General features: G+C 45.1%; 1 protein-coding gene across 2 annotated transcripts; it reads right to left on the bottom strand.

Annotated features, from left to right (window-relative positions):
* Window positions 1–526: 526 nt before the first annotated feature.
* ZFAND5 (zinc finger AN1-type containing 5) lies at window positions 527–20,013 on the bottom strand. 2 transcript variants are annotated; one of them, XM_084278962.1, is made up of 6 exons: window positions 19,985–20,013; window positions 16,207–16,364; window positions 15,673–15,799; window positions 15,179–15,276; window positions 3,312–3,437; window positions 527–3,048 (listed from the first exon to the last, which is right to left on the bottom strand). In XM_084278962.1, exons 2-6 carry the CDS (start codon window positions 16,355–16,357, stop codon window positions 2,900–2,902), a joined length of 651 nt encoding a protein of 216 aa, XP_084135088.1. In that variant the 5' UTR covers window positions 16,358–16,364; window positions 19,985–20,013; the 3' UTR covers window positions 527–2,899. The 2 variants fall into 2 exon arrangements, with proteins under 2 accessions (XP_084135088.1, XP_084135089.1); XM_084278963.1 differs by having other exon boundaries at window positions 15,673–15,784.
* Window positions 20,014–20,620: the final 607 nt, after the last annotated feature.

Raw genomic sequence — 20,620 nt, 5'->3', positions numbered from 1 at the left:
GCAGTGAAGTATTCTTCCTCCAAGGCAAGAAGTACTGTGTACTCTGTCCTTCTTACTGGGAAGGATCAATCTGGCATATTTAACATCTGTGTTCGGGTGCTGACCCTGACAGGCAGCCTGCCCAGGCCTGCTGGTGAAGATGTGGATGGAACCATGTAGTCAGTGTATTGGCTCTGTTACAGCAGACGCACTCGAATTAAGTTTTGTAGACAAAACAAAAAAACCTTTGAAGTTCCTGGCTAGTGCTTTCCTTTGCTCCTTTCAAGCATACTGTTGTTTGCTGGCATTTCTGTGGGGCCAATCAAGTAGTTACCAACCAGTATCCCAACCGCTCAGCAAAATGCCTTAAAATAAGTTGGTATGTCTACATAGGAAAGATGACTTAAGGCACACAGGCAGACTCATCCACGTACAGTCCTAAACTTCTCCAAGAACTTGATGCTAACTTTACACCTCAACCTCTATACAAGGTCACCTTCTGATTACAGAAATAACTAGAAACAATGAACTATCACAAAAGGAAGTATTTCCTTCTGTACATGATTTTTATTATTTACATAATACAATATAGCATAGATGCCAGGTAGCATGATTATGTGCAATACATAAATATGAACTATCTGTACATGTTTGCATATCTATTAACTCAGAGGAACAAAGTTAGAAGCAAAACTTGATGCCTTTAAGTAAAAAACTAAGACTGAACACTGCAATAAAAATCAGAAGTTTAGGAGTAGCGCCTTGTGTACATACATAACTATTTACAGATGAGAACAGGCATTACCACAACACTAGTCTAAATTGTACTTTTTTATATAAAAAACCACAAGTTTCATACATCACAAAAACCCCTTCCATTATAACACAGAAGTGATATTACCAGACAAGCATCAGTGAAGTATACTGCCTTTTCTAGAGTTGTTATTGTACAATGCTGTAGATAACGCAGCCCATGCAATACACCCAAGAACACTACAGTCCTACACCCAAGTACAATTAAAAATGATACAGCAGCCCTCCAAGAGTGGTTCCAGCTATGACTTAAGTCTACAGCAGCCACATTGGGTATGGTTTTCCATGCAGAATGGTGAAACTGTTAATATTTAAAACTAGAAAAAATAAACCCCTAGTATTCTTTTGAACTCAGGACACATGGAACAAATATATGAATAATAAGCTGCTCTAATACTTCAGCAACTTACTCAGACACATCGCTTGATAGAGCTATTGTGGTATGTATAAAAACATATGTAACTTTGCTTGTAAACTATAATATTAGAGTATTGTGCTACAAAACATCAAATTGGGAGGAGCTGTTGACTCTGTTGAGGGTGGAGAAGCCTTGCAGAGAGACCTGGACAGATGAGAGTGCTGGGCAGTCACCAAAAGCATGAAGTTTAACAAGGGCAATACCAAATTCTGCACCTGGGAAGGGGCAGCCCTGGCTGCATATCCAGCCTGGGCGATCAGACACTGGAGGCCAGCCATACTGAAAGGGATTTGGGGGTCTTGGTTGACAGCAAGTGTTGGACATGAGCCAGCAGTGTGCCCAGGCAGCCAGAAGGGCCAACCATATCCTGGGGTGCATCAAGCATGGCACAGCCAGGGGTCTAGGGAGGGGACTGTCCCACTCTACACTGTGCTGGTGCAGCCTCACCTTGAGTACTGGGTGCAATTTTGGGTGCCACAGTACAAGAGGGACACAACACTATTGGATGGTGTCCAGAGGAGGACAAGAATGGGGAAGGGTCTGCAGGGGGTGTCCGCAGATGAGAGACTGAAGTACCTTGATTTCTTCAGCCGAGAGAAAAGGAGGCTGAGGGGAGACCTCACTGTGGGCCATGGCTTCCTGACAAGGGGGAGCCAAGGGGCAGGCGTTCATCTCCACTCTTTGATGACCAGTGACAGAACCCAAGGGAGTGGCATGAAGCTGCAACAGGGGAGATTTAGGTTGGATATTAGTAAGAGATTCTTTACTGAGAGGGTGGTTGGGCACTGGCACAGGCTCCCCAGGGAAGTGCGCACAGCCCGGAGCTTGACTGAGTTCTAGAAGCATCTGGACAATGCCCTCAGTCACAGGCTCTTTCTTGACTGGTCCTGTATGGAGCTAGCAGCTGACATTCAATGATCCTTGTGGGTCTGTTCCATCTCAGGGTATTCCGTGAACATATTCAGCCATGCAAGGAAAAGCAGACAGCTCATGTTGCAGGGTAGTTCGTAAGTTCCTAGCAGGACACTTCCTTCGGGAATCTACTTTCATGATTCTAAAGTCAATGTAATATTTTTCTGAAACAGTGTTCCCATACTTATGTTCCCGCCCCACCCCTTTTCCTCAGTGCAATTGATAAGTGACTTTCTTAAATATGGCACCAACACTCACTTTACAGCAATGGTGGACCCTTCTACAAAGCTTATATGCTGCTGGAACACAATGGGAGTCTGGAAACCAAAATCAGAATGAAATTTTAAGTGATAAAAGTAGACTGCCAACATTTTTGATGTATCTTTCTCCATAACAGGCACATAACACTAGCCAAAGATTATATACCTTAAGCACATCTCAAAAGGCAGATCTGCTGCAAACATGCAGATAGCATACATCTGTTTGGCACATGTGAACTATGGTCTGTCCTCTGTGCATATGCATTCCTGCGTAGGTTTCTGATCATCCAATTATATTCTGGGGAGGGCATATTTACTTTCAAGGGCTGTATCTATCCAATTCTGCCTGTAACAAACACCCAAACATTCCGAAATATCATTAAAGTAGACAAGACTAAAAGTAAAACTTTGGAGAACAAAGGAAAATGGCCATGCACCTGCTCTTTTGTGTTTTCCTAGGTTATATTAAAAAAAAACCAACCAAAAAGTCAGTCAGTCTGTTTGCAAGCAGGCTAATTTATATTCTCTGGATTTTTTCCGCCACCACGACTGGATTCTCTTTCCTGATTTTTGCTGCAGCTTCTGCTTTGTAATCATACGGGCAGTTATGCTTGTCAGAGTAACGGTGAAGTCCACAAAATAAGTTGCCACATCGGCAGTCAAATCCTGGACACAGAAAAAGAAGCAATATCACTATGAAGCTTCATATTTAATTAAGAAGTAAGTTAAGGTCTTAGTCAGTATAAAGGGGGGGGGGGGCGTTCATCTATTCTGATATACAGAATATGAAAAATGAGCAACTGAACTAAGTTGATTTGAACTCTGAAGAAACAAGCAAGAGTAATGCTATAGATATTTAATAAAGTTTCATCTAGCAAAAGGCAACTAATCATAAGCATCTGTTCAAAACTGACAAAATATTCTCATACCTGTAAGGCCAACCTTCTTTCTGCACATGAAACACCTGTTCTTCTTTGGTTTGGGCAGTTCAGGAGCTCTCTCTTCACTCTGTGAAGTACTAGGCTGAGAAACTGATGGGCTTGGTTGAGTAACAACTATTAAAGCAAACAGGAAACAAAGGTTAAATTTCCTTTTCTTGACTTCATTAGCATACATCTATTTCTTAAGGATTAATTCTCCCTACTAAGACCCTGATGTTTGTTGCTGAAGTACCTCATAGACTAGAAACTATGAGCAATATAAATCAGGAATAGGGACTTTTGGGTACTCTGTTCTTCCTTCTGGGCTCTACACAAGTTAGTCAGATTTCCCCCACAGTTCCACCAGCTAGAAAATAAGACACTTATTAAGCCTGTGCAGGTGTTAAGGGCCTGGAACGCATTGGTATTTAAATATCTAGGTTTAAAATGACTTTTAGAAATATTATCAAGTAACTTTTAATCTAAACCAGTAAGAATATTTTCACAGCTAAACAGAAGACACCTGTAGATAATCGAATAGGTACATTTTTCTGAAACAACAACAACAAAATTCAGTAATACTTTACTATCATAGTATTGAGTTACTTTGCCACTACACTTATGAAGTCAGATGTCTAAAACCATACACCAAAACAGCAGGCAGCAAGACACTGATTTGGTGACAGATCTAGAGCACTGCTAAACACACAAGGTTCAAAGGAGCCCTCAGGTTTTCTACACTTTCAGTCATTTAACAACAAAGCCCAGATTTATGTTGAATGTCTGTGTTCTTCTACTCTATTCAGGTTTAATATTCAAGCAGGTATAGTCAATATGAGTAATTTTTCAAATGTCTCTGCCATGAACACCCTCACACAAACTTCAGTCACCTCTGAAGAACACAACATTGTTCTTTTGTGAAATTCTATGAATTCGTTCACTTTATAAACAATAACAAAGGTATTTCTTCCAAACTTTTTTTAAGAAATATACTCTTTATAGATAAACTGAAGCAAATGAAAGCTGAGAGGTGTGTTTGTACACAACTAACTCCTGCTTCTTATACACTCCACGGGTCTATGACGACTTCTATTGCTGTAAAATAGAACAACCTACAAAATGCATTGCAAAACAAATGGGAGTATGTAAGCTTTAAGGACTTATTTGTAATCAAATTTATGCATGAAAATAGGATAGTTGTCATTCTTCTGGATCTGTATCCTGTGAAAAGTGGATTTTTTTTCTAGACATGAAAACATGTTGACTGTTTCTGGCCTTTATCCACCACACTTGTCTTTTAACTGCATTTGCATCACTGTGTTCAGTTATTCTAACACCCGCTCACTATTAACACTGACACCTAGAAAGCCTCACTGCATGAGACAGGTGCCCAGTCACAACATCATCTAAACAAGATTTAAAAATTACAAGCTCTCAGAGGTAGCAAGGAACATTCAGTGCTCACCACCATAACTTTTCATGCAGTAAACCAATGGTTCCTACTATTTTCTTGTACTTATACACTGAAGCAACAATCCTAATGAACAATTAACTTCATTTATTGTCACCTTATTTTTCCAAAAATTTGGTGAAATCAGTGGATTTTTTGAGTAATTTCTGCTGGATTTTTTTTGTTTGTTTTCTTAGAAAGCAATTTCTTTGCCTTGACTACCCACATTTTCTAGATGAACTGAGATGATCCTCTCAACTTGTCCTTAAGTCCCACGGGAAGCAGTGTTTGGTGTGAGCGGATTTAATTGAGATGCTACTAAAAAAATACCTAGCAATATCACAAACAGTGTTTGATACGATGCACCTTGGCTAACAACCATCAGCTGTGGCCTTAAAGGCAGAACACCTCTCAAAAAGCGCGTTCAAACTCCTTTTAGATTTATTATATTGCTAATTTGTTTAAAAATTAAAGCTGATCATAAGCCACAGCAGATGAAAAAGAGGAACCATAAATGCTCACGCACATTGCAATTTGGTGTACAGCTTGCCAGGGGGAAGGTTTATCTGCATCAGAACCAACCTATAAACAGGTACCAGCCCTGGAAGGACTGTATTCATGCTGTTTCAGATGCAAAGGAAAATGCAGAAGAAGGGGACAAATTGGTAATGACCTAAATAATTACAGTCACTTGCAATATGCAATAGAGAAAATGAAAACAAGAAAAGGAACAACATTTATCATTGCCTAACATGCCAGCAGGGAAGTAAAAGTGGAAGCAGCAATGTCCCAGGAACTACCAAGGCACAGAGGATAGACTACTAGATCTCTCTACCACAAAATGAAGGTGCTGAGAACAAATTAAACTAAGGGGAAAATACTACCATCTACTAGCCCAGGGACTGGAAGAATTAAAGACCTTAAACCTGAGAAGCACATTTATCCAAAAGGGCTGTTGAACAGAATCTTTCCCCACGACTGAAACATGTTCCAAGAAGAAATAAAACAATCCACAACATGCAGTAATAGGCACTAAAAGGTCCCAAGAGAAGATGGGACATAACCCTCCCAAAATGAAAACTTAAATGTTAAATTACTCTCCATGAATAAAATATTCTCCTGTTCTTTTAAGCCAGCAGAGTTAAGTTTGATGATGAGATTCTATCACATTAAACCTTCATGAACATGCCTGGCCAGAGTCAAAGCTGCCTACCCTTAATTACTTTACTCAACTTCAGAAAGGTCCTGCAAGCTAGAGAACAAAACCCCTTTTTTATCAAACTGTGGCTCAGATGAGAAATACCACAAGTTGTAGTTGTTCGACTATGACATCAGGTGCCTATATAAAGTTAATATACTATGCTGACAACAGCGTGTCACAAATGGCTGCTATTACCACAGAAGCCAAATCCACTCAGGCAGGTACAACCCCAGTCCTCCTCCACACACTCAATTTTATGCCAGAAATTGTACAGTGTTCATCATCAGGTGGAATGACTGACGTGTGATCACCACAGAATCAATAACTGAACAAATGCTGGAAGTCAGAAAAGTAGTGGTTACTGGTACCTATGGAGCTGCTCACACTAACAGTGTTACCAGCATTAGCACAGAGTTCCAGCTGGCACCCACCCTTCTCTTTAGCCTTGGTAATTTCCCTTCACAACCTTTGGCTGAAGAGGTTACCCTGTCCAGGTTCAGCTCACTTGAATTTTACTAGACCAGTTCTTCTGTTACAAGCCAAAACCACTTAGGAGCAACACATTTTCAGAACTGGTCAGGCCTCTGCTAACTATTATTTTGGTCCTATGTTATTATCTACAGGGGTTCTAAAATGCATTACCATCATGCAGAGGAAGACTACCACAGATCTGCTAAGGTAATAAAGACTAACATAATCCTAGTACTGGAGAGGAGCCTAAAGACCCATCTTTAGAAAAGGCATGTGTGATCAGCAAGGTGGTAGAAGTTAGCCACATGTCACTGCATGACAGCTACTCAACTTCAGAAAGGTCCCACAGGCTAGAAAACAAGACCTTTCTCAGACCATGAAAAATTCAGCCCCAGTAACTGTGTGAGACTTCCACTCAAAATTGGAAACAACTTAAACAGAAACAGGATTTTCAAAACTGACATTAGTTTTCTTTATATAAAACAGTATGGCTGAACATGCATACTGTAGGCATTTCCCCCCCTACGATTTCACACTAGTAAGGAATGAATTCCAGTGTTTGAATAAAGTCTGATGAAAGTAAAGCAGTATAGTTTTTAACTCCTTCCCATATCAAAAGCAATCATAAAGGGTTATCAAAGTAACACCAAAAAGTTTTTTAAAGCTTCTCTGACTACAAAAAAATTAACCAAAATGACTAGTAAATGGTAAGCGTAACAGTGAAGTAAAATCTTTAAAGCATAAAAAAAATGATTTGAGCATTCATGGTGTAGCTAACTCCTCACTGCCACCATGCAAGAACTGGTAAAATTAAAACAGAAGAGAAAAAAGGTAAAGTCAGAAGTCATCAGAAATACATTGGACTGCACTTCCACAGTACTGGAGTGGAAAGCTGTATTAGGGATTGTGTAAACTTGGACTTGTATATATGATTTTAGTCTGAAGAGATAGACAGTAGTTATTATGCTTTATCAAGCTTTACTCTTCAGGAACTACAATTGCTATGCCAATCCAGGTGCCCACGATGAAAGGCTGCAGAACAAACTTTCATCATGTTTCATTTTATGCCGAAGAAAGGGAATAGAAATGTTGTGCAGCAGGCAACTCACCTCCCCTCCCACCACCCACCCATCCACCTCAGTGTACTGAATGTCTACCACTGTTACACTAACAGAATGTAAAGACACTTTCAGTATCACACAGAAATACAGTTTAATTTGGTCACCACATACACCTCAGTTAAAATAATAGTAGCATCCCACCACAAATAAGCATGGGACCAACAGCTGGTCCCCAGTCTTATCTTCCAAGATCAACAACTTCAAGACTTAAGAGACTACTGGTTCTGTTTCAGAGTTGTTTTAATAAGGAGCATCTACTGAAGTTACAGCAGACATAGTAATTTTCTTATTTTCAAGAAGAGACATTTGTATCAGACAGTTTTAAAAACAGCTACAAAGTAACTGTCTATAGAAAGGAACCTAGTTAAAACACTATAGGGTGTTTGAAAACACATCAGAATTCAGAAGGAACTTAGTACAAGAAGATCTAAGCAATATCATTTAGTTACCCTCTTGAGCCTACCGTACCTCAGACTAGCTCTCTACTCTACATATTACTCACAACATTACCTGGAGCATAATCTATACACCACAGATAGATCCAGTGTGTTTTATCTGCAATGTAAGTGAGGGTAGCCCATAACAGGGTCTCAACCTGAATATAGGACAGCTGTAAAATAACTCTAATCATATTGACTTGGTAGAAAGCCAAGAAACAAGCAAGCCAACTACCACTGCCTGCTGTCTTTTGAAGCTCATTAATTCAGGAACAAGAAGAGTACACTATGTGGATAGAATCATACAGTAAGTTAACAATATTTGGGTGTTTTTCTTACTATGTAATTTACATGAGACCATAATCTGTACAATTTCTGGTTCACTATCTTGATAAGCAGTGCTACTCTGCAGCTGTGGCTTCATAAAGTGATAGCTAATCACACAGTTGCCTAAAACTGAGCTCTTACCGGGTTTAAAAACAGAACAAAATTAAAAGCAAACAAAACAACAACAAAAATCAAACCCAAGACTCTGATGCTTATGCTCATACTTATGCCTGGAAACACTGACAGACCTGACTGGAGGCTCATCATTTAGTGTGGTAATGACCTACAAAAGCTCAAGAAAATGCTAAAGATATGCTGTAACTTAAAACATACTTGTTTTCAAAACAGTTTATTTTTAGTGGTTACTATATAACTCAACCCTGTTTCTTGTACAGCTTTTATTTCCATCTGAATACTTGTCCCCCACCTGCAGCCTCCCTAACATACACCCAGTGCTTCAGGAAGGACTGAACTATGCCTCAGCAACTTGGTAGAGATGATGCTCTGATAGCATAACACAATGAAAGAAGTTTGCTGAGTTTTGTATTTAATTCCAGAAACTCAGCACAGAAAAGAAACCCACAAAGCAGCTATGAATCGTATTTCTATAATGTTTTGGGTATAGTCTGACTAGACTTGAGAGTACAATTCAATCCTTAAGAAGTGTAAAGTCCTATTTGAAGTATTTTGTAAGCAGTCCACATGATTCTGGACATTTAGATTTCTCTGACTTCTGACTAGTTCAGACACACAACTACGCAGGCATCACCATTCAGCTGGAAAACTGCAACAATGAGTTGAATTATAAGTTACAAGGAAATTTAGCACATTATACATGTCGATTACAAACCACTAGTTCAGTTACATCTACAGTGACTTTCACCCTTCAAATGTTATGATGCGATTGTCTTAGAGGGGTGTTTGTTCTGAATGAGAAACTGGGCTGCAAGCTCAACACTTGTGAAGGAAGAAAAACCCCAAAGAACAAAACACACCCTCATGAAAAACAAACCTGTTCAGCTTAATTTCTCACCACTTCACCTTCTCAAGTTACTTGCTTCAATTCCAACAGCAAGTAAGTGACCAGCACCGGTGCAGGTAGGCCCACACTGGGGATGGGAACGGCAGAGCTGCTTTTGGGGGCTTTGTGAAGCTGGGAGAGCATCAGGCCTGCGCTGGGCACTGGCAGCTCGTGGGTGGGCTGCTGACGTGATGCTGGTGGAGCCAGCTGCACTGGTGGATGATCCCACACGCCAGCGGCCGCTCACCAACTACACCCCCGCTGTGAAAACAAGCCCCGATGGAGCGCAACGACCGGGTCACAAACAGGCGGTGAGGGGGTGGATGCATGCCCAGCACACAGTGCTGTGTACCTGGCTGAGGAAGGCCATGGTCACAGCACCCACCAAAAGTGATGTGGGTACTCAGAGGGGGCTCCCACGGCAGCAGGCTGCTGCCCAGGTCACAGGCTTCTCGCTGGTAACAGGTGTGGGGCAGCTCTGGCTACAGCCGGCTCTGCAGGGTGGCACAGGAAGCAGCAATGGAGCTCAGGATGGAGGTAAGCAGATTGAAGAGTACTGGGGAGAGCAAGAGGGAGGTAAGACAAATTCTATCACAACCTGCTTGCTACAAAAATGGTGCAGGAGCCAAACCTTAATAGAGGAGCAGAGGATTCCACAAGCTCACAGCTAACTTCCCAGCCTTCCTGCAGTAACTCACAGAAGCACTAACAATGGGAACAGATTCCTGCCCAGCAAAACAAACAAAGCAGGCACGTTCCCTTAAAAGCCACACCGCCTCCAGAGCCTTTGTACAACAGGCATGGGACCCCGCAGGATGAATCAGCTGTTAGTGAGGATGATAACTTCCTTATTCAGCTGTTAGGGAAGCCAATGAGGAAAGGTACCCTTCTACATCTGCTGCTTATGAACAGAGACGATTTCATGGTAGGTGGCCATCTTGGCCATAGCAATCACAAAATAGTGGAATTAAAATCTTTAGTGAGAGGAGGAAGTCTGCCTCCTAGATAAGGGAAGAGAAGATTTTGGGCTGCTCGAGGCATTAGTTGGTAAGGTCCACTGTGAAACTGCTTTTGAAGGCACAGAGGTCCATCAATGCTGGTCACTTTTTGAGCACTACCTTCTAATAGCACAGGAACAGGCAACTCCAAAACACTGGAAGTCAAGCAGGGGGGGCAGGAGGCTGGCTTGGCTGAACAGGGACCACCTTCTAGAGCTTAGCTGGGAAATGAAAGTGTGCAATGCCAATGGAAGCAAGGTCAGGCCACGTGGGAGGATTACAGGGACACTGTTCGCCTTTATGGGGATAATATTTGTCAACTCTGTTGAAGGTGAAGCCTTGCAGGGAGACCTGGACAGACAAGAGAGCTGGGCAGTCACCAAAAGCATGAAGTTTAACAAGGGCAATACCAAATTCTGCACCTGGGAAGGGGCAGCCCTGGCTGCACATCCAGCCTGGGGGATCAGCCGCCCGTGCTGAGAGGGATTTGGGGGTCCTGGTTGACAGCAAGTGTTAGACATGAGCCAGCAGTGTGCCCAGGCAGCGACAAGGGCCAACCATATCCTGGGGTGCATCAGCCACGGCATGACCAGGGGTCTAGGGAGGAGACTGTCCCGCTCTACACTGTGCTGGTGCAGCCTCACCTTGAGTACTGGGTGCAGTTTTGGGTGCCACAGTACAAGAGGGGCACAAAACTACTGGACAGTGTCCAGAGGAGGGCAAGGAGGATGGGGAAGGGTCTGAAGGGGACATCTGCTGAAGAGTGATGCCTCAGAAAGCTGGAATCGAAACTCAATAGCCTTGGTGACCATTAAGCAGGTATCCTTTACTGCAGTGCTGGGCACTCATTCGGAGGAGTGATCCCCTGTGTGCCCAGCGCTGCAATAAAGGACACCTGCTTAACAGTCACCAAGGCCTTTGAGTTTTGATTCCGGCTTTCCGAGGCATCAAGAGAAGTCCCTTGGTTTGTAAAGCCTGGAGAAGAGGAAGCTGAGGGGAGACCTCATTATGGTCCATGACTTCCTGACAAGGGAGAGCCAAGGGACAGATGCCAATCTTCTGTCTTTGGAGACCAGTGATAGAACCCAAGGGAACAGCATGAAGCTGCAACAAGGGGATATTAGGAAAAGGTTCCTTATTGAGAGGGTGGTCAGACACTGGCACAGGCTCCCCAGGGAAGTGGTCATAGCCCCAAGCTTGACTGAATTCTAGAAGCATCTGGACAATGCACTCAGTCACATGTTCTGACCTGGCTGGCCCGTGTTGAGCCAGGAGTTGGGACTTGATGATCCGTATTGTTCCCTTCCAAGTATTCTGTGATTCTACAGTAACTCTCAAAAGACAGAAGTGCCACCTAAACAAACTCCTTTAAGACCAACCATCAAAACGGACCCCAAAATGTAAAACAGACGTCCATTGTTGTGGGTGACTCCCTCCTGAGGGGTGCAGAGCTCCCGATATGCAGATATCACCATTTGTGATCTCCTCCATGCCTACAATAGCAGTGACTGACCAGGAAGTGTGCAGGATAATCAACAGGTCAATTTGTGGCTCCAGGACTGGTGTCATCAGCAGGGATTTGTGTTTTTCAGTTATGGGTTGCTTACAGGACACCAGACCTGCTGCCAACAAACGTTATGCACACATCCTAGAGGGAAAAAAGGATTCTGGAGCAGGAGTTAGTAGGGCTCATTTAGAAAGCTTTAAGCTAGTTTTGATGGGGGTAAAGCTGGGCCTGCTAGGAATAAGCCCTGGGGAAGCATGCCAGGGTCTGTAGGATGGTATGCTAGCAAAGAGTCTCATTCTGCCATCTCATTTACGGAAACACTTAGGCAAGGGGTTTGGATCGTTTAGGAACCATGAAAGCACCTGAGAAAGGTCAAGTAAAAATTAGAGGCCATGCCCACTAAAAGCTGTTGGGATCATTAGCCCATTTGAAGTGCATCTATACCAACACACATGGCATAGGCAACAAACAAGTGAAGCTGGTACCCTAGACTTCCAAAGGGCAAACTTGCTCAGTAGCCTGATTGCCAGAACTCCTTGGGAATCAGGGTACAGGAATCCAGGAAGACTGGACACTCTTCAAGAAGGAAGTCCCGAAGGTGCAGGAACAAGCCGTTCCCTTCTGCTGCAAGGTGAGATGGCAGCACACAAGACCAGTCTGGCTGAACAGAGAGCTTTGGCTGGCACTCAGGGAGAAAACAGAGTATATGACCTTTGGAGGAAGGGGCAGCCCACTCACAATGCTTACAAAATATATTCTAAGTCTACGAGGGAGAGAATTAGAAGGTCAAAAGCCCAGACAGAAATTAACCCAGCCTCCGTGGTAATGGGCAACAAGAAGAGTTTCTAGAGAGGGTGTAAAGAAGGGCAACTAGACTGATTAAAGGTCTTAGAACAGGTCTTATGAGGAGAGACTGAGGGAGCTGGGGCTGTTCAACCTGGAGAAGGGCAGGGCTGAGGGGAGACCTCAGTCAATGAGACACTTTGGGAGATGGCTTAGTGGTTTGATGGTATGGGGCTAACAGATGGACTTCAGGATTCTGAAGGTCTTCTCCAGCCTTGATGATTCTATAACTTGATGCTACAGACTGCTACAAAAAACCTAATCAGATAACCAGATGCAACTTTATTTTTAATTCCCTGGCTCGTAAAGAAAATACTAAAAATGTCATTTGCTAATTAAAATGGTATAAGAGAATGTGACTTCACACTGTTAAAGACATTAAATGGAGAACAGGCTACTGAAGCCTTTGCTTGAAGGTTACATTCATCATCTGTTACTACCTCAGATGGTTATGAATTCGGTTAGCTGGGGTCAAACTGATTACAACTGGACAGTTCTTTCATTAGCAACTCTATGACTGTGGCATTATCTTAGAAAATTGCACCTCAAAGAACGCATTAGTTTTGTTGCTATGAGGCATGACCTGAATTATGTACCATCGTTTCAGTTCCTCCCTATTGGATGCTGCTAGATAACCCAAACCAGCCTGTTCAAACACAAGATTCGTTATAAAAAGCTAAAAAGTCTAGGCCAGCTTCTCTTGCCTACAAAACAGAGATCAATGTACTACTAAATACAGCCAACTCTTACTGCACTTCAGACATCCAACAAACCCCAAGAATAGCACATGAAGGACACTATCATATGCCATCTGCAATCTGTGCCAAACTGTAACAGTTCAAAGGGAACTCAGGCACTACAGCAGCAGAGTCTGTCTCATGAATTTACAGGTATGTACTCAGGAAGGCAGTTCTGTTCCACAATTTTTCCATATGGGTTTAAAGTTCTGTAACAGTTTTTTCTAGTGCTCTCTACACAAGCTTGTGACAACTTTCATTGGTTTCAACCTACAAGATTATTTACAACAATATCTCCTGAACTGCTTTTGGATTTTTTTACCCCTATTCTGATCAACAGAGCACTGTTTGACACTACCTATCACACAGCTGTCCCACAGAACCTGAAAAACAGGTAATATGTCAACAATAACTGAAGACTGTACTTTAAACTTGGCAAAAATAACAAATTACTACTGGTAAAGTCACCAATACATTACTCCAACACTGCTACCATTTTATGTATTCCTCTTTCCTGCCTGACACATTTCAAGTAAGAACAAGGTAAGATGGGCTTTAAACCACCATTGTAGTAAAGTCTGAGTTATTTCTCAGTTACATACTGAAATTGTTGCATCAATTACAGGAAGTGAATACTTGCAAGAAGATCTCCTCCCAGTGCATACACAATGAAAACCCAATATATTGTATAATTTTACTTCTGTTCATGTCTCAGAATCTTGGCTTAACATGACTTACTTCAATTGGTAAATGCCTCTGTACAAATACTGAGGAATTAAATACCAAGTGTTAGAGCAGTCTTTGCAGGCAAAAATACATTTAGATAAAAATAACTTTTAGAGTGTTCTGAGTAGCATCTCCTGCAATTTTCATCTCACTGACTCCAAAACGAAGGGGTAAAAAAAACCCTAATTTTATCTTTAGCTTGAATAAACAGACTTCCAACTAAACATGAACTTTTACTGACTTAAGCCTATTTTAGAACTGTTACATTAAAAAAAAAAAAAAGATGTGGAAATATATTCCAGTATGGAACAAGTGCATCGAGATATCTATTTGAACACATTTATATTAATTCAGTCATTGTAATAAGTTGTAAAAAAGAAAGCTGCCCCCCCTGCCTCCCTCCAAGAAACAGATCACACTAGCTACAGCCAAAACCTTCCAGTATGACTGAATGTTTAAACTGACAATTCACACCCAGCAAAATAAGGCTGCAACTATCCTAACATGAGTGGAACAATGCTTTGGTTTTATCTGATTATTAATTCAGCTCAAGAATGATAAACAGCTTTTGTTAGTATTTTTAAACCAAGTATTCCCTTCTCCAAAGCCTCACTCCATAGAATGGAATTTAAGAACTCCACTCTCTAAAAGTACAAGCCATTTTCATTGACATGAGTCAGCAGTAATTTCACTACTAGATAATATACAGAAATATCTGTTTTGACTTTAAAACAGAACACCTTGCCCAAACACAATTTTAGAGTGCCTTACTTTTAATAACAAAGGTTTGGTACCCAAAACAACCCTCACAGATGTAACCTTTTTTTTTTTTAATACCACTCCTTTTCAAAGGCTTTTGTGGCACTAAGTCCTTTTTCTTGATTCTGACTAGAGAGTACTCAAAAAGCACCCTTAACAATCATGTTAGCAGTTCCTCAAGACCATCGGCACAGCAGGACATGCCTACTTAGAAAGTGAACTCGCTGTCAGCTTCCATTAAATCAGCAGCGGCACCCGGTGTTACTCTGCAAACATACCTGGCTCCGTCTCTTCTTTCGGTGTTACTTTGTCCTCCCTTGAAATGCTCATTTCTGTCATCTGCTGCGTTACAGGCAAAGCGGCAACAGGCACATTTCTGTTTAAGTACAGTGAAACACGTAATTTACATAGCTTTGCATGCATAACAAAGACTGAAAACTCTCTAGACCCAATGATAAACCACCCCAGTTCAATTACTACCAATGCAGATTCCTGACCCCTACTTCCACTGTCTTCAAATGTTTTACCCTAGTTTCCTTTAAGGAAAACAGGCAAACCTGTAGTAGGTATTTCTCCAAATTATTAAATCACCCTTTTAAATGTAGCAGTCCAACACCAAATACTTCAATCAGTTCATGTTTAAAAGATTCATAAAGCACTGACACTTTTCCCTCGGCATAAACTCACTGCAACAGGGCAGGATTGCTGTATTCCTCCAACTTGCTGCACACTCACAACTCATTCACACCTCCAAGTAATGCAATCATCTTACCTTGATTTTTCAGATGTGCTGCCAGCAGCACCTTCACAGTTGTTTAAGCTAGTATCTGATCTCTGTACAGATGCAGAGTCTGAGGTAGGACTGTTTGAACCACTGGCTGTTCCTATATAACAAGAATCTGACAAGTCAGTTATCGATAAATTGCAGAATATATGTTAGTCTTGTGTACAGCTGCATACTGTCTGCACACAATCTTTACTGTTAGTGCATATTACTTCTTAGAGACAGGCTACACTGTTAACAACCAAAATACAGATGTTGTATAATAATACGCTCCCAGAGGAGACCAGGTGGGAAAGCAAGTTATGTCTGAGTTCCACACAGGCCAGAACACAGTACACAGAAATGAATTTTTACCTTTATACGGTGATTTAAAGTAGTATTGACTTTGAGAGTCATTGCTTTAGTACACAGCTTACAGAAGTTCTCCTGAAAAGTACTCTGGGACTCCTCCCCATGTTCTACATGCTTTATTTTAAGGTAAGTAAAAAAGAAAGGCCCAACCAACCCACCACACCCCCTTACCCATTGGGCTGATTCTACCGCTATTCTGCTGTCGCTGAAGATGCTCTTTGTAGCAAACCGAACACATCCCATTTGTCCTAGGATTTCCATAAAATCCACATCCTGTACTACAAAGCATAGGCCCTGGGGTCTGGTTTGTCTCCTGAGTCATCTCGATGCTGTAAATAAAACCAAGAACTGCATTAGGAGCTGGCACACCACCAAAATCGATTCCCAGGTTACAGAATTAAAGTTGTCTGCTCACCCTGCCCCTCAAAAATGATATCAGCATTCTTAAAGAGGGTTATATGGATGTTAATATACCACTCAATACTGCAATAGTATTGCTAAGTAACATCATTACGAATCTTTAAGAGAAGAAAAAGCATCATCATACTAATACTGAGAAATTACTTGTTGGGTACTGAGCTGCATGTGCAGGTTATGACCAAATTCAATTTGACAGCCAAAAGAGCCCTTTATTACCAGCCTCTGAGCACTAACGGGGACATGCAAAATAAGCAAGACCAAGTTCCTATCTAGGAAACAGTTCTGGAAAATAACATAGCTTACTCTGTCCCCCACCTCCCATCCCCCATCCCCTCCGGCAGAAGACCCTCAACTTTTTCAACAATCTTGATCTTGCATAATTTTTATGCTAATTCCGCTAATTAGCAGTTCCTACTCTCACAATACAATCAGAACAGTAAAAAGTGTTAGCAACAGTTAGAGGAGTCTGTATTCCCATCTTTAGAATGACTTTCCAAAACAAAGCTGTGAAACCCGATACTGAGCACTGTCAACAACATGTGTACAACCTGCCCTTCAACCAAGACTTTAAAGATCATGTCTGAAATAAGTTTAGACCAGATCTAAATACAATCAACAACTCTTGTCCTGTTGAATGTGTTCCATTACACAGCCTACACGTTAAAGAAAACCCACAACCAAATAAACCACATACCCGTTAAATCCTTTGTCTTAATAAAGTTATACCAAGACCTCTGAGCCTCCCAAAGCCAGACAAGGCTAACTCTGCCATGAACTGCAGCAGTTAGAATATAAAATACTTCACCTTCACTGCTGGTTAACCTTTACACAGCAAGGTTAGTAGAAAAATTTAACACTGACTATATCCTCGATTCCCAAAGGCAATGAAACTGGAACAGAGTAATCAAGCAACCTGCTACAAATTGAGGACATGCCAGAATACTGCACTTGTCCCCCTCCAAATTTAAATTTAGTAGCACTGTACGTGGTACCTGGAGACATTTTTAGGCTTATCTCTAGCTTGCTGTCTTACTATTCATGAAAAGTCATAGTAAGAGATATTTTACAGCTGATGTTTTATTACTGATATTTTATTATTGTGGGAAGTAAGAAATGCAGAAAGCAAATTCATTATAGTGTAAAGAGAAGTATTTCTTTTAACAAGAAATCCCACACTGCAAGTAGAAAATTTACATTCCACTAGTAGGGTAACTTCAAACTTACAGCTACCTTTGTCTAGGTTTAAACTAGATTTCTGGGATCAAAGTAAACCAAAAGCAGGAAACAGTAAAAAAGCAAAAGGCATCTGCATCTGCTTGCCTGCTGGTGGTCACAGGACCTCATTTTCCAGGTATCTGCTTTGTTTACGACCTTATAATATTTTTCATGTATAAGCAGCTTCCTCTCAGGACTACGAAACAGATTCACACTTACTCTGATACAGTTTTACTGCCACTTACGGGAGTCAGAAGACACTACGACCCACCTAGAACCACGTCCTGAAGAGCCCTGTCACCTGTATTGCAGGCCTACGTCTGTGTAACAGAAATAAAGGCTGTGCTTCCGCCTTCTTATCGAGCAGGCAAGTTTAAAAAGTGCCATCAAACACGCTGTTGCCGCCAACCTCGACTGACTCGCTTCACTTCCAAATCAGTGCACTGCGAGCTAACATCCGCTAACAAAACCCAGCTTCAGGTGCCAAAGGCAGTATTAACCTACCACAAACCTGTCTCCACAGCTCCTCTGTCAGCGCCTTCTTCCACCAGGGGAAACTCACGCCCCTGACTGAAAGGTCAAGTCGTTACCCAAGGCTTGCGATGCCAGGCCTCCCCCGGCTCTGCGAGGTGCCCACCTCCGCTCCTCCCCAAAGCGCCTACCGCCAGCTGCCGCGCCCTCACCCCAGCTGACCGGGCGGCGAGTTTCCCCCCCCGGGCGTACTGTACCGGCAGGCTGCTGAACCCTTCCTTACCAGCTCGATCCGCTTCTTCCCCCCCGCCTCCCCCCGCCCCCGAGCGGGCCCGCCCGTCACATGGGCGAACCGCTGCGCTTCCGCCTGTCAGACGGCTGCGACGTGACGGGGGCGCGGGGCCCGGGCGCTCCGCCGCAGCCACCGTCCCGCTGAAATCAGCTCCTATTTATATCTCCCGCAGGCTGCCGGCTCCTCCGCGACCCACCGGGCCCCGGCGCGCCGGAGGCGGGAGGAAGCGGCGAAACCGGATTACCCTTTCTTTCCAGGGGAGAGCGGGGAGCGCGGATGCTGAAACACGCCCGAAAATGCAGCATCACCAGCCCGTCATCTCCCAACAGCCATTTTCGCCGCCGGTTCGCAGCGCGCACCGAGGACGCCTGGGTGTGACCGGGGACCCAGCGGGCGGTCCCCGCTTCACAAGTACGCCCCACGACCTTGGGTGTGGGTAGCGAACCCCGACTGCTCCCTTTTGAGGGGGGACACACGACCCCAACACCCAACCTAATAAAAAAAGGTCTGGCTCAGCCAAGGGTCTTGGCCCCAGGGATGCTCCTGCTTAGCCCCGGGGCCGCCCGACGCAGAGCAGAGCCCTCTTACTCAACGCGTTGACTCCGGCAGCAACCCACGCCGCTCACTCTGGCGGCTACAAGCCTAAGTCGGAGGGGAGCGTACATCCACCCCATCAGCGGCCCAGGCCGCGCACCTAAGCCGCCCTTCCGCCGTGAGGCAACGGCCCGGACACCGCAGCAGCGGCGGGCGCAGCCTGACTCCCTCCCGCGGGCCCGGCCGTCCCCGCATCTTTAGCTTAACGAGGGAAATAAAGGCCCCGACGCGCACTGAAACCAACCGCAAAACCCGGGAACTGCGTCAGCGACGGCCTTCCTGACCTAAATACCCCCTGTACCTCAGCCTTACCCGCCTCTCGAAGAGGGGCCGCGGTTACACACGAGAAACACAGAAACCAAAACAGAGCGTGGTCTCGCCGCGGCTGCTCGGGGCCCCTGCCCGGCCGCGCTCGGAGGAAGCGGGGCCGAAGGGTCGATCCCAACAGGGTTACCGCATTAAACCGAAGGCGGACCGACACCGGGCGCCCACCGAGGGGGGTGAAGCCCGGCTGCGTGCGTCAGACAAAAGGGGAGCCGCTGCCAAGCGCCCACAGCGCGGTACGCCTCAGCTGTCCTCCCGCCTCCTCCGCCGAGGACACCGGAACACAAAAGACTCAAGAGGCTGCCGGTTTAAGGATCGGCGCCGGCGGGCGGAGGGTAACCAGCCAGGCGGCGAGGCCGGGCCGCTGCTCGCAAACCCCTGAGTCACTCCCGGCCCCGTCCCGCGCCGCCGCCGGCCCTCACGGCCCCGCCGCCAGCGGACACGGAAACCTTATTGTCTCGCCGCCGGGGCTGCCCTGCACTGTCCCGGCCCGTGGCCTCCCCGCCACGCCGGGAGGGAGGACACCGCCAAGAGAGGCGGCAGAACCTCCTGCCGGGAGGTCCGGGCATGCCCCCCCGCTGCCGTGTGGGCTACGGGAAGCCCAGCCCAGCTGGCACCCCCCCCTCTACCTACCTGTTCCCGGCGGGGGCCAGATACCCCGCGGCGGGTGTCGCAGAAGGGGCAGCGGGTAACTCCGGGCGGCTGTCGGTCGAGGGGAGGTCGGGGGAGCGCGGGGCGCGGAGCTGGCGGCACCGCCGCCGCCGCTTCCCTCCTTTGTTCCCGCAGCAGTAGCGGCGGCCGTTTCGGCGGCGGCACGATGCGAGACGCGCCGTACGCGGTGGGCGGGCGGCGGGAAGACGCAGGGGAGAGGGAGGAGGAGAGGTGGTGGAAAGGGAGGAGGAGGAGGAGGAAGAGGAGGAGAGAGCTGTGCCCTCCCGCTGGCTCCTCCTCCTCCTCTTCTTCCTCCCCCTGCCGGCAGCATCGGGCCGCCGAGACATGCGCCCTGCGGCCCGGGAGCGGCGGGGACAGGGCGCGCCGGAAGGGCGGTCCGAGCCACCGCCACCCGCGAGGGCGGGGAAGCGCCCAGCTCCGGGCGACGTCACAGAGCTACTTGTGTCCCCGGGCGGCGGGGAAGGAGCCGTGTGCAGAGCCTGGGGGCGTGGCCGCGGCTGCCGGGGAGGCCGCCCGGCGGGGGGGTGCGGCCTGCGGGGGCGGGGCAGGGCTTCCCTGGGGCGGGGCGGCTGCTACCGCGGCGGTCTCCAGGGCTAC

This window comes from Gallinula chloropus, assembly GCF_964237585.1.
Source record: "Gallinula chloropus genome assembly, chromosome: Z".
Taxonomy (NCBI): domain Eukaryota; kingdom Metazoa; phylum Chordata; class Aves; order Gruiformes; family Rallidae; genus Gallinula; species Gallinula chloropus.
Note: the sequence above shows the minus strand (reverse complement) of the source record. Positions and strands in the feature narration are given on the sequence as shown.